This window comes from Cornus florida, unplaced genomic scaffold, assembly GCF_030987335.1.
Source record: "Cornus florida cultivar Cherokee Brave unplaced genomic scaffold, ASM3098733v1 CherokeeBrave_3.0.0_Hap2_Chr02, whole genome shotgun sequence".
Lineage (NCBI taxonomy): Eukaryota > Viridiplantae > Streptophyta > Magnoliopsida > Cornales > Cornaceae > Cornus > Cornus florida.
The window spans coordinates 32,589,139-32,604,202 of NW_026775572.1; the positions used below are offsets into that span (position 1 = coordinate 32,589,139).

Here is a 15,064-nt window from a genome sequence, read left to right on the forward strand (position 1 = left end):
TTCCTCTTTTGTGTGCAAAAATCTTTCAAGAATTTTGCATAAGGTGGAATTTGCTTAATGGCATCCAAAAGAGGAAGATTGATGTTTACTTGCTTAAAAACTTCCATCATGTCATGTATTTTCCCTTCTTGCCTCCCATAAGGCGAAGTTTCTTTCAAAGCATAAGGGAACGGAGCTTTTGGCCCATGAAACTTTGCAATTTGAGGAGATGATAGAGATAATTGAGAATTCTGATTAAGGACATTTTCATTCAAGGAAGTAGGAATGGAATTGGGAATTGGATGGGTGACGACTTTTGGTTGCACCAATTCACTATCTTCCTTTTGGTAGTTCAACCCTATTGTCTACTTGTTTACCATTTCTCAAGGTGGTGATCGCTTGCACTTGAGCTTGGGAAGAACACCCCGATGTAGGGTTTGCTTCACACCAAATTGGGCTTTTGGATTCCTCTCGGGTTGACTAGGTAATTTCCCGATTTCTCTTGCATTCAATGCATTAGCTATGGTCCCAATTTGGGATTCTAGCTTTGATATGGATTGAGAATAGGAATGCAACAAGTTGGTATTCATCTCTAAGCTACCTAAAGCTACTAAAACCTTATCTTCAAATGTAGAATTGCTAGAAATTAAATGAGGATAATAAGAGCAAATTTGAGAATCATACATTTGAGGATGTGAAAAGTGATTGGTTCTTTGATGAGATGAAGAAGAAACAAATCCTTGGGAACCTCCTTCCCTTTTATGAGGTGGAATATATTTGCCTTGAAACTTTTTAGCTTGATAGAAATTCGAATTTTCATTCCACATTGGAACATATGCACTTGAGTAAGGGTGAACGAACGTAGCATTGACTTGTTCAAAGTGCTCATTGAATGCATGTCCATGGGGACAAGTGAAAGTGGTATGTAGAACACTTGAACATGTCATGCATGGCTCACTAAGATGAGAAGTATGATAAAAAGAAGGTGATTTTATAACCGATTTTTGACTCAACAAGAATTGATCAAGTTTTTGAGAGAGAGTCTTAACTTCGGCTACAATCTCTAATGGACTTTTTACTTGACCTACTTGTAAATCTCTCTTCTTTTCCTTTGAACTATGGTCAAACCGAGAAGTATAATATTTTTGCAATGAGTTTTCGCTCATTTTCTCAAAGAGGTGCCATATGTCATCCTCATGTTTTTCAAAATATGATCCTCCACATGATGTATCGACTATGTCTTTATGAATGTCGGATAGGCTCTCATAAAAATATTGAACCACTTGCCATTTCGGAATTCCATGATGTGGACATTTGCTTAGCAAGTCATTCAATCTTTCCCAAGCCTCATGTAACCACTCCCCTTCCCTTTAAGAAAATTCTCTAATTAAAGCATGCATTACATTAGTCAAATTTATGGGGTAAAATTTTTTCAAAAATTCATTTTGCATTTGTGCCCAAGATGTTATTGAATTCGCCCCCAAAGTATTGAACCAATGCTTTGCTTTATTTTTGAGTGTGAAAGGGAAGAGAAGTAGAATAAGAACTTCCTCCGGGACATCCATATATTTTACAGTGGAACATATTTCAAAGAATTCATTAAGATGTTTATAGGGTTCCTCATCATCTAAGCCATAAAAGAGTGGACACATTTGAATAGTCTCGGGCTTGATTTCATATTGATTTGCTTCAAAATTAGGCAACACAATACAAGTAGGTGCATGATATGTATGAAGATTGTAGTGATCACGAAGGACCATTGGAGGAATTGGAGCTTGAACTCCAGGGCCATGTTGATTAATAGGGGGCTTTTGCATGAAACGTGGGTCTAAGTAGCCAAGATTACCTTCTAGATTTTTCATGTGAATGCCTAGGTCAAACGACATGATAAGGACTACCTAAGACTTCCAGCAACACACGAATCACAACAAAACAAGCAAGCACTTCTCCTTCACAACAAATTAACAATCAACAAATTTCCTCCACATATAATGTTCCCATACTCCCATGCTTTAACAATATGCAAGAAAGTAAATTGCCTTCACATGGGCTCACGATTTATCTAAGAATTGAAATACAAGCCTCCACGCGGGCTGACGATTTAACTAAGGGTTTGAGTAAGAAAAAGCTCACAAAGGTCCTTTAGCACTTCAACTCCAAATTTTTAGTTTTTAGCTTAGCAATTTTTTTATTTATGATTTTAGCCTTTTTCCTTGCTTGCTTAGCTCCTTTGCTTGAATACTCCTTTACTCACCTTCTTAGCCCAATGCTCCTAGTCAAACAAGAACAAACACAATAAGTAATAAAAATTGAAAACAAAGTAAAGACATGATCAAAAGAGTACTAATTCCTAATTGATTCCACAAATATGACGTTGCCAATCAATCAATCCCCGGCAATGACGCCAAAGACTTAGTGTGTCGTCAATTCAAACCCAAAGTTTATGCAATGTGGCCAAGTTTTACATTTAGAAATTGCCACTACTATTTTTTACTAAAAATATAGCTAGGGCAAGTAGGGATCGTCCCAAGGGATTGAGGTGTCGAACTAGGTTAAGGAATCAAAATTTGGGTTAGTAGGTCGAGTGATCAAAATAGTGGTTGGTTGGTTGGATTACACTAGATGCAAATTAAACTAAGGTACACAATATTGCAATAAAGAGAATAAAAGAGAGAGAGAGAGATCTTGGGGTTTAGAGATCACCACTAAGCATAACTTTTCTACACCCTTAATGAATGATTAATGAGGGAAAAACATGTATTGCAATAAGGTGTGTGTGTGTGGTTGTTTCAACAAGCATGGATGACAAATTAAGCATATATTGTCTAAACAACATGCTGGATAGCACAACATATCAAATTAAGCCATTAATCATTTCTTTAAGCTCACAATCCAAACACATCACAAGGTTAGAGATATATGTTACTTGCTTTCATAAGTATAGAATATCAACAACAAGCATGGATTGTCCTCCCATTTAACAATTACACTACAACTAAGCTAATGGCATGAAATTAAACTAATTAAATTAAGGGAGAGGTACAATCCATCAAGAAATGAGTATGAACCATCAAAAAAGCCACAAGAACATGCTATTTAACACTATGTCTTGACAATCTCTAGATCTATAGCATCAATACACATAGACATGCATCAATAACACAAGAAATAGAGACAAACACATGAACATCTATTCTAGTATACATAAACATATGGATAGAATGAAATGGTCAATTGGAAGCATTAAACCATATAAATTATTGAATAAACAAGATATATATATATATATATAAAAGTGTCAAAACATGAATTACAATACAAATCCACTCAAAAATACATAAATCAAGAAGTAGAAAGTATGCTTAGGGCTAACTCTAGCCCCAAGAAGATGTCTAGCCACTCATGGATGATGTCCTCCAACCCTCAAGGGCAAGCTCCATGGAAGAAATCTACTCCTTGGTTGATGAAGAGTCTCCAATGGTGTCTCTAGCCTCCTCCTCTCCTTTGCTTCCTCACTAAGTATTATCTTCTCTATGTGTGTGTATCAAAGTATATCCTCAAAAAGTGACTCATATTCCTTATATAGGTAGGTCAAAAATCACCCCAAATGAGTTGGGCTCGTACTCCAATAATCCTCTAATGATTGGATATGAGACAACTTTTAATGAGCTGGAATTTGAATTTTTCTCAGGATTTGGGAAGTTCGATCTATTGAACTTGAGGTGAGATCGATCGAACATGGCTGAGATCTATCTAATTGAAGTTGGATCGATCCTCAATGGCGGCGCCTTTTTGTATAAAAACAAATTGAGATATTTTGAAGATATTTTTAGGAAAAGGACAAAAAGTGGTTGGTAGGGTGGTACAATTGGATAAGATCAATCATTTGGATAAAGACAAGATGGTTCGATCGATCAGAGAATGATGTTGGATCGATCGAACTTGTGGGATCTCTAAATAGGAACAAACATGGCTCAGATCTATCTTGAAGTGTTGAGATCGATGAAAGTTGGATCGATCGAACTTTTATAGAGATCGATCGAAGTTGCTGAAATTCCACCCTTTGCTTCTTTTTACTCTACCTTGCTCCTTTCTTTGATTCATCCCAGAATTGCTTCAATTATGCTCTTAATTGGCTGAGTTAGCTTATTTTGGGGATAAGTACCTGAAAATGGAAATAATACAAAATCAATCTAAAACGGAAAAATAAGATAGATAAAGGTTCTAGAATACCTAAGCTTAAGGGGTTTAAATGTTCACTTTTCAGCGCTCATCACAATATAATTACACTTTAGCAAATCAACCATGCCATTATAAATATATTTATTTATATAAATTGGCAATTCAACCATGCCTCTTTTAAGTATATTCATTTATACATTGGCAATTCAACCATGCCTCCATGTATGTATATTTATTTATACATTGGCAATTCCACCATGCCTCCACAAATATATATATTTATACTTTTAAACTAGTAACTCATTCATGCTTCCTATATATGTATTTTATTCATACAAATACTTAGGCAACATATTTACGCCTATGGCAATTCATCCATGCCTATAATTCAACCATATACCAACTTTAAACTTAACGACGAATTAAATCACACATAAACATCTCATGCATTTCATAAGTATACCACTACTTTAATAACTATCCTATCCAAAGATATCAAATAAGAATAATTAATATTAATCATCTTAAATGATATCTACATATGCACATATATTATTTAATATATATATGTGTGTGTGTGTGTGTGTGTGTCTGTGTGTGTGTGTGTGTATATATATATATAACATCTTCCTTAATAATCCTTGATTACTTAAAATCATATATACATATATATCAACAATTAAATATATATATATATATATATATATATATATATATATTTATATATACTTCTATCCATACAACTCATAAATTAAATAAACCACATATTTACATATATAAATATAAATATATATATATATATATACACCTCCTTCCACCACCAATTATTATTTAATTGTATATATATAAATTAAATATCGTGGTGATACTTTATGGCTCTGAGAATACCAATAACAAATGGTGAAAAACAGAAACATTACAATTACAGAGTTCTTGGTGGTTATGTGGGTTTGGCGGTGGTTGTGGTGTGTGTGGGTATGGCTGTGGCTGTGGCTGTGGTTGTGGTTGTGGTTATGACGGTATGTGTGTAGGTAAAGGGTTTGAGAGGAGAAAGAGAATAAAGTGAGAAGAGATAAAAGGGGTATTTAAGTCAATAAAAAGGGTTACATTTTTTAATTTTATACTGAAGGATAATATAGTGTCTTTATCCATTTTATCAGTGTGAGGGGGTGTTACTGTCCAAAAAATAGGTAACTAGTATCTATTTATTCTTTTGGCAAATCTCAAGGGGTGTTGTTGTACTTTACCTTAAGTTTTATCCAACTTAAGTTTTTTCTCATGCAAGTTTTAATGATATGTGAGACTTATACGTTGAAAGAATAATTCATTTGACATGAAAAAGTTGTATGCCAATAACCCTTTTCCAATCTCTCACGTTTTGTTGTTTCTTTAGGCACAATGCTCTTAACGTCCTCAATAGAAATTGTACACATTTTTAATTTTTGATTGAAAACGAAAAATTTATTCACAGAAAACTAAACCAAACATTAAATTAACAAAGCATAACAATGCCAGTTTACTTTTTAATTATATTCGAAATCATAGCCCTAGACAATATAATAATAATAATTATAATTATAATTATAATTATTTATTTTTTCTTTGGGTGGTTCGAATTTCTGAATTCTTGATCTTAAAAATTGTAAAAATTTAGCCTCTAATGGAAAGTTATCATTGCGACTTTTTTCGTAGGAAAACACAGTACTTAAACTTCCATTTTTTATGCAAGAAATAAATTGCATGAAGGAGAAAAACAAAGATAAGACTTGTACGATGAGAAGCAATTGAAATTATTTTTGTGCAATTACATTTATCAAGTTGATTTAATTAATTATTGTCTCATAGGATATGGTTCCATAGAGAAATCAACTATCTAGAATCACTCAACATGATCAGTTGTTATCTATATCAAATTATGTCATCAATAAATACAACATAGGATGTTATGCTAAATGAAATATAGGATGTTATGCTAACGTGGTATCATGACCAATTCACATTTATAGCAAAATTTAAATGATAGGTTCAGAAGATATTGGGTACACTAGGCATACTATGTCATTAGTAACGTCTATTATGTGAAAATGTCATATCAGCATTTTTGTCAATATTTTTTTATACGTAGTTGGGACAAATTTCGTGGGTAAACAAGGGCAAACATCCATTAAAGCTGTTTAGCTTGCATTTAGTTGAAAATAGAGTTGTCCTACATGTAGAAATGTTTGTCCCTCATGTAAAAATGCTGACAAGAAGATGACTGCGTGCGTTTTTATCGAGTGGGCGTTACCAATGGTGTAGCATGACTGGATACCCAATATTTTCTTCTTTACATGTCAATTAAAGGCTGATTTTAATACTAGAATTAACAACTCTCACAACATTTTATGTGATGAGTTAAGATTCTGATTCAAATTTGGTGGCTAAACGAGAAAAAAAAAAAAAAAAAAAAAAAATTATATGTTCTATATGAAAGAAAATAGTTAGATGGATGCAAGTAGAACAAGCTAAAAATTTCTAAGATATTGCAAAACAATTATTCATAAACTATTACGTTAATCGCTTGGAAAAAAAAAAAAAAAAAAATTTATTAAGTGACATCGATCATGGATGACCACGTGATATATTCTACTATAAGCCATTACTTTCCCCAACTCATAATTAAAGAAGAAATCAGAACTACTTGCAGACACTTGATTCAAGGCCTCATTAAATTTTCAAGAACTATGGTTTTGAACTTCTGGAGCCTAACTAGGGCATCTTCCATGTTAATCCTCTCCTCAGGTAACTCTGATGTGCATTCTAGAGCCAATTTGAAGATAGATGGCAAAAAATTTTGTATGGCAGTAAAATTTTCTTCCTCTCCACTCACCAAATTAACATCCACAACATCCATCACTGCACTTGGAAAAGACTCAGATACCCAACTCTTCAAGCTCACTTCTCCCACGAATAGATCATCGGTCGGTTTCTTTCTTGTAAATGTTTCCAATAGCAGGATTCCATAACTATATACATCACCAGCAACAGAAACTATTCCGGCTGACCCATACTCTGCAACATCACTACTCATTGTCAACTCAACAAAGGAAAAACACATTATGTATAGAGAAGAAAGGAACGATAAGCAAAATACATGGAGATGCTTAGCCATGACAATAAAAATGAACTAGTTAATATGTATAGTAGTTCTTATCTTATTATTACCCCTTCTATCCCATAATAGTTGGGTGCTTTGGGAATTGTAACTTACAACAGAGGGAGTATTATTTTTGACAGTTAGCATATGTAAACAGAATAAAAACACTGAAACACAAATGTTTATATGCTCTCCATGGTTTTTTTTTTCCTTCCATATTTCTGGAGATTGATATATAGAGCTAAAATATTTAAATAATTGTGTTGTAGCATATCATTAGAGAATGAATTAAGTTTACCTGGTGCCATATACCCAATGGTGCCCAAGGTCTTTGTGTGTGTTGACTTGTTCTCTGCCAAGAGCTTTGCTATGCCGAAGTCAGCTACATGCGCGACCATGTCTTCATCTAATAGGATGTTGCTTGGCTTTAGGTCACAATGCACAACAGAGGTTGAAGAACCACGATGCAGATACTCCAAGGCAGATGCCACATCTATCATAATGCCTAATCTTTCGACAATATTCAAAAAGTAGTTGTGAGAATAAAGGCAGTTCTCAAGGTTCCCGTTAGACATGTATTCAAGCACCAAGGCTTTGAAATCGAGGTTCGAGCAACTGGTGATTATCTTGACAAGATTTCGGTGGCGAATGTTGCGAATTACTTCGCACTCTGCATCAAAACTAGTGAATGCTCTTTGCAACTCCAAATCAAAGACCTTTACAGCAGCTATCATTCCATCAGAGAATGTCCCTTTGTATACTGTGCCAATGCTTCCCTTCCCAATCAAATTGCCTTCACTAAAATGGTTTGTTGCATAAAGAATCTCATGATATGAAATTCTTCTTTGTGTTATGCTAATTGGTGGATCAACTTGAATCGGAATTTGCTTATTTTTGTTTCGGTTGAATTTTAGCCACCAAATTAAAAGAGCTACTCCAACTACCACTAATGCAACAACCGATGGTACAATGAATTTTAGGACAATCTGAATCTTCCCTGATTTTCTGTGACTTTTACATGCTTTGACATGGAACTGAGGTGCTCCGCACAATGCATCATTTTGGCTGAAAGACTCGGGGGTGAAGTTGGCAAAAGGTCCTCTAGTGGGGATTTCTCCGGTTAGTCTATTGAAAGAAACATTGAAATATTTAAGATCTGAAAGTTTCTCCAACGACTTGGGGATCACACCAGAAAGATTATTCCGAGAGAGGTTCAAGGATTTCAAGCTTATCAAATTAGAAAATGACAAGGGTATGGGGCCTTGTAATCTATTCTGACATAGATCTAAGGATTCCAAGCTCTGGAGTTGACCAATGGTGCTTGGAAGTTCACCTGGGAACTGATTTTCTGACAGATACAACTCGCTAATGTGTTTCAAATTGCCAATTTCTGGAGGTAGAGAGCCGGTTAGAATATTGGAGGATAAGTCCAGAGTAATGACATCCTCCAGGCTCCACAAAGTTGGTGGAATTTTTGAAGTCAGTACATTGGAGCCTAAAGAGAGGATTCGTAATGAAGTTACTAGTCCTAAACAGTTTGGAATTGGGCCAGAAAGCTTATTTCTTCGCAAATTCAACTCAAATATGTTTGTCAAATTGCAAAAAGAGTTGGGTATCAACCCCTGAATTACATTTTCAAATATTTCCAAACGTTGAATTTTGCTTAGCTGCCCGAGTGTATTAGGAATTGATCCTGTCAAGTCATTACCTCCCAACCCCAATAACACTAAGTTGCTCAAATTACCAATTGCACTAGGAATCATGCCTCTGATGCCACTAGAAGTTGCATAAAATTGTTGGAGTGAAATGGACAAATTTCCCCATAACTTTGGAAGAATGCCATTCAGGGGATTACCTCCTATAGCTAGAAGCTTCAAAAGCTTGCAATTGGTCAATGAAGAAAGAAAATCTATTTCAGGGCCAGACTGATCATTGGTCAAGTTATTAACTAGAAGGCTGAGATATTCGAGGTGCTGTAAATTCCCAAGAGTCATGGGTACACTACCGTTGAAAAAGTTTTCCCTTAGAGAGATTCTAGTTAGTTTTGAGGCATTTGAGATAGAGCAAGGAATTGGTCCACTGAATTGGTTCCTAGCAAGGGAAAAAAGCTTTAGATTTGGAAGCCAAAGGCCTATAGTTGACGGAAGATTCCCAAAAAACTGATTCGCAGGAAGTAAAAGGGTTTCCAATGTAGAGATGTTGAAAATTGAGTGTGGTGGTGCACCACCGAGGTTGTTAATTCCCGTGGATAAAAAATTCAAATTCAATAGTTGTCCCAATTCCTGAGGAATACTGCCGTGGATATTGTTTTCACCAATGTCGAAGACCTCTAAGTTGGACATATTAACAACCGAAGGTGGAATCTTACCTGTCATCTTATTTCTGGCGAGTGCTAACACTTTGAGCTTGGTTAAGTTGCCGATCCCCATAGGTATGCTCCCTGTGAATTCATTGAATGATATCCATTGAGCTTGAAGTTGGGTACATTTGTGTAAGCTGGTTGGCAGTTGACCACTTAACTGATTCCTTGAAAGATCCAACACTTGCAGCTTTAGACGATTGTTGCACATTTCCAATGGTAGGGTCCCATATAGGCTGTTATTATTCAGCAAAATCTCCCGCAAGGAGGAGATATTGAATATGGTGGAAGGAATGAATCCTGAGATAAAATTGTTGCTGATGTCTAGTCTCTGTAAACTATGAAGAAAACCTATCTCTCGGGGAATAGATCCCTTGAGATGATTGTCATACAGACTCAGGACTTGTAGCTTGATTAAGAACCCCAAACTTGTAGGCAAGTCCCCAGAGATCTCATTGGAACTCAAATCTAATGATTTCAGCCGACGCAAATGGCCCAATTCACGAGGGAGATTGCCATGGAATTTGTTAATACTGATGTTGAGAAAATTAAGGAATGAGAGGTTGCCAATTTCTTTGGGAATGGTACCTCCAAAACCCATGTTTGGAAGATTCAAGGCCGTCACTCTTTGGCGCCTAGTGCTGCAAGAGACGCCGACCCAACTGCAAAAGGAGGTTCCTTCTGACCAGTTGCTTGCTATGATGTTATTGGAGTCGGAAGTGATATGAGATTTGATGGCTATAAGAGCAGATTCATCTATGAAGTTGCTGCTTAAAGACACAGCCATCAACAAGGGTATTACCAACAATAACACTACTATTACAATCTTCTTTCCCATAATGGTTCTTTAGAGAGAAATTAGAAGAGAGCGAGTCTATGATGGGTTTGAGAGGTTGAGACAGAAGTAGAAGAAATTCATACACTCATTTTGTTCTAAAGAGATTTGAGGCTCGACATAGAGACCATTAGACTATGGCCCTTTCTTATATAGATGGATGTCTTTCCTGTAAGGTTCTCCTTCCAAGTCACGCAGGTATAATTTCATTGTGTCGTGTTTTATGGGTTAGAAAATTGGAAAGTCTTCGTGGAATAAGACATCTAATAATTTCAGTTGTGTTTTCTGGGTTAGACTTGTAGAAGAGAGAGCCAATAACAAATAAAATCTCAAGAGAGATATTTACAGTAGTAGAAAAAATTCATTGTGAGTTGGAAAATATATTAGCATTTGGAAAGTCTTGGTGGAATGAGACATCTAATAACTTCATTGTGTCGTGTCTTCTGAGTTAAAAAAATAAGATAGCATATGGAATGAACTTCGAATGACCGGAGTGCATATCAAGTTTCAACCATTGAAATATAGGGTCGAGGTGGGGACAACACATGCATTGAAGTTATTACACATGGAATGAACTTCGAATGACCGCAGTGCATGTCAAGTTTCAGCCATTGAAATATAGGGTCGAGGTGAGGACAAGACATGCATTGAAGTTATTGTAATAAATATATATAATAGTTATTGTATACGAGAGACTTATAGAAGTGAGATATATATATATATATATATATATATATATATATATATATATTATATATGGTCCATATGGATATCTATGGAGAAGCAGTTTTCATGGCTTCAAACGACCGTAGTGTAGTGCATGTCAAGTTTCAACCATTGAAATATAGGGTCGAGGTGGGGACAAGACATGCATTGAAGTTATTGTAATAAATATATATGATAGTTATTGTCTATGAGAGACTTATAGAAGAGAAAGCCAGTAACAAATAAAATCTCAAGAGATATATATATATGGTCCATATGGATATCTGTGGAGAAGTAGAGTACTAAAACTCTTTGATTAACTTGCTGGAAGGATGCAAAGCTAAAGCAAGAGGGGGGTGATAACTAATAACACAGCCAGTTGGTTGCTAAGATGTGAATGGGTCAGAAGTGAAAAATAAATATATATATATATATATATATATATATATATATATATATATGTGTGTGTGTGTGTGTGTGTGTGTGTGTGTGTAAAGGCTATCCCTATTATATTTTGGGTGAGGGCAGCTTTTAAAGGGGAAGAGGGGTGATGTTGTGCTATATAAAGTAGGGGTGACAAAGATCGACACAATTCGTTAACACAATCTAAACACAATATGAAATAAGCGGGTTTGAATCGTAAACAAGTCAATATGATTAATCTGTTGGTTTGATTTTATGATTTTGATTTTATGATTTTCAAGTGATTAGAATTGCTTAAACATTTGTATTCAGGCAGCTTCTTTTTGGTTTGATTTTATGATTTTCAAGTGATTAGAATTGCTTAAACATTTGTATCCAATCAGCTTGCGTATAGGCGTGTTTAATATTTTTATATTTTACCTTAAATATTTAGATTCTCTAATAACTATCTAAACATTGTCTAATAATTTACTATTTTGTTAACCGACTATTTAGTAATTTGGTTAGATTGAATCTACTATCTTTTTTTTTTTAGTGTTTATTGCTTTTTTCAGTAGTTATTGTAATATGAAAAGTTAATTGTGGACCTGAAACCAAAGTATTTACCCAAAAAAAGAAACCAAATCGCCGTACATTAATCAATATGTTATCCTTTTGAGGACTCAAATGGATTATTATATTCATCTGAAAAAAAATTGCTAAACTGATAAAATATGACCCTAAATAAATAAATAAGACTTGAAAGTGTGATTGCCGAATGGAATATGACTGTTAATACTCAAGGAACAGAACAATTCTATCGGTATATACATGTAAGTAATTATTATTAATATTTTATATATGTAAGTAATTATTATTATTATTATTATTATTATTATTATTTCATTGACAAGAAATGGCCCCTCATTTCCCTCGCTGAAATTGTCTCCACGAATGTTTAAATATATATATGTGTGTCATAATTTTCCATAAGAATTAGCCTGACAATATTTTCGGAAACTCGGGAGAAAAACCCAAAGACGTTTATATATTAATTTTAATAATACACCCTCTACTATTAATTTATTCACAATTAATAGTTGCTCTGATAATTGTAAATCAAATGTATATATAAATAAAAATAATAATAAGAAATCACGAGGTGATTCCTTTAGGGCCGCCCTTATTACTAAAAGGAACTAATTTTTACTTTTATGCTGTTAAAAAATAAAAAAAAACATTTCATGAAAGGATAAGCACAAATTCTCAAACGGTTCTTCAATGGTATTAAAATATCAAATTTATCCAAAATAAAATAAAATCTCTCAAACAAAGTCATAAATTCCCAATCAAATGATTGCAAAAGAGTAAGCAACATTGTAAGACGAGAACAATGACACAGGAAACCCTAACATAAACTGAATTACAGACCACACAGAGTTTCTTGGATAAAGAAGCTGGCCTCATCAATCTTCCTCTTCGCCCTCATTCTCAGCAATGTTGAAGTACCTCAGTTCATAAACATTTCGGTCTTTGTTGGAAGCAATCACCCGAAGCCAATCCCTCACGTTGTGTTTCTTAAGGTATTTCTTGGTCAAGTACTTCAAGTACCTAAACCACAAGCCAACATTCATATGAAATTACAGCCACAAATTAGACCCAACCATCTTGTTCTGATAAAGCAAACATCCATAAGATATTGTCTATTTTCTTCCTATTTATCTTTTGTTTTTGACAAACAGCTTATGGTTTTAAAAATACAAAATTAGGCATACACATTACAGGATATGCGTGTTTCTGCATCAATATCAATAATGGCAGACAATTCAACAGCTAAGTCATTCAAACAAATACAAATTTATCATACAAGTAAAAATATACATATGGTGCCTGGGATCCTGTGTGGTAGGACATTAAAATGAAGGAATTCCTTATTTGGCATGTCAAAACCCATACATCTACTAAATGGCTGCTAAGCTCTGAAGCATAGACACAGCTGAGATGGGGGCCGTACTGGTGACGGACGGTGACTCCTTAGAAGTGACATTAAAATGAAGGAATTCCTTATTTGACATGTCAAAACCCATTCATCTACTAAATGGCTGCTAAGTTCTAAAGCATAGACACAGCTGAGATGGGGGCCGTACCCGTGATGGACAGTGACTCCCTAGAAGTCTTTTTTTATATATATAAATATTGGACACCCCAGACACTGATGGGACACGCTAGAGGACTTTTCTTGTTTAAATAGAGAGGAAGAAGACGAAGAGTGGGCCAAACCATTGTGGAGAAGATTGGATTGATAGTTATGTGGGTATCATATATATCCAAATTGATTTTATGTGTATGAATACACACATATATACAAATCATATGTATATATCCATTCAAAGAGAAAAAAATATGAAAATTGGGAAGAGATGGAAGGGACGAGAGATGATCGGCCAGAAGAGAGGGAGCACAGAGACTTTTAGGGGATGAGAGAGGAGAGAGTGTGATGTGCAGAGAGAGGAGAAGATATAAGATAAAATTTCCATATAATCTTCTTTCACAACTTGTTTGGCCACAAGGAACTTTACTTTTTCAAAAGAAACATGGGCTGGCCAAATTTAAATGGGTTGTGTTTATCATATATATAAGAAATTGAGAGAAACCTATATTACTATTTAATTGCTATATTACTATTTCATTGTCCGTGTCCGTGTCCTATTCCTATTTTATTGAAATTTACTATATCGCTGTGTTGTGCTGTGCTTAAGCCATCAATCACACAAAAAAGAATTCCTAAAACAGTGGGGACATTTCAACAACAATGCAATTCAGATTCTAAAACTTAATAAAATACGGGCAAGGGTTGTTAAGATCTATCCCTTAATTAAAAAACCATCCACAAAATTTCAGTGCCATACAGTCTAGCGTGCTTCTGCTGCACAATATATTTTTTTGTTACTAAACTCCCAAATTCAAAGGATAGTATCAGACACAATCGCCACAAGTAATATAACAGACCACCAAGTGAATGGGGAAGATGTATATATAACTCAGTTTACATATAGGGACATATTAATCTAGAAAAAGATCTTTATATAAGAGAAATGTTCCGAAGGAAGAGTTATTAGAAAAGAAATAGAACTTACTTTAAATGGAAATTGGAAGGAAAACTTTTGAAAAAAGAACATTAAAAAATAACCTTTCTAAATATATTATTTTATAGTTGTCAAAATTTGATTACATACAAATTTAAGCGGTCCTGATCTCCAACCTTTGCAACTTAATGCAATAGAGAGAGCCGTTAAAGGCCTTCAAAATTATAGAAGTACATGAAAAATGTAAATCATGGAAAATAAAGCTAACAATTCATGTACAAATTTACAGAATACAATATACTATACATATACCTAATACTTTATAACAGCTGATATATGTTACAGCTTTATATTGACATTATAATATCATTAAATGCTCC

General features: G+C 34.5%; 1 protein-coding gene across 1 annotated transcript; it reads right to left on the bottom strand.

Moving 5' to 3' along the window:
- Positions 1-6,431: 6,431 nt before the first annotated feature.
- Positions 6,432-10,629, bottom strand: LOC132294583 (LRR receptor-like serine/threonine-protein kinase EFR). The gene is made up of 2 exons (XM_059792494.1): positions 7,596-10,629; positions 6,432-7,212 (listed from the first exon to the last, which is right to left on the bottom strand). The coding sequence occupies exons 1-2, from the start codon at positions 10,492-10,494 to the stop codon at positions 6,857-6,859; spliced, it is 3,255 nt and encodes a 1,084-aa protein (XP_059648477.1). The 5' UTR covers positions 10,495-10,629; the 3' UTR covers positions 6,432-6,856.
- Positions 10,630-15,064: the final 4,435 nt, after the last annotated feature.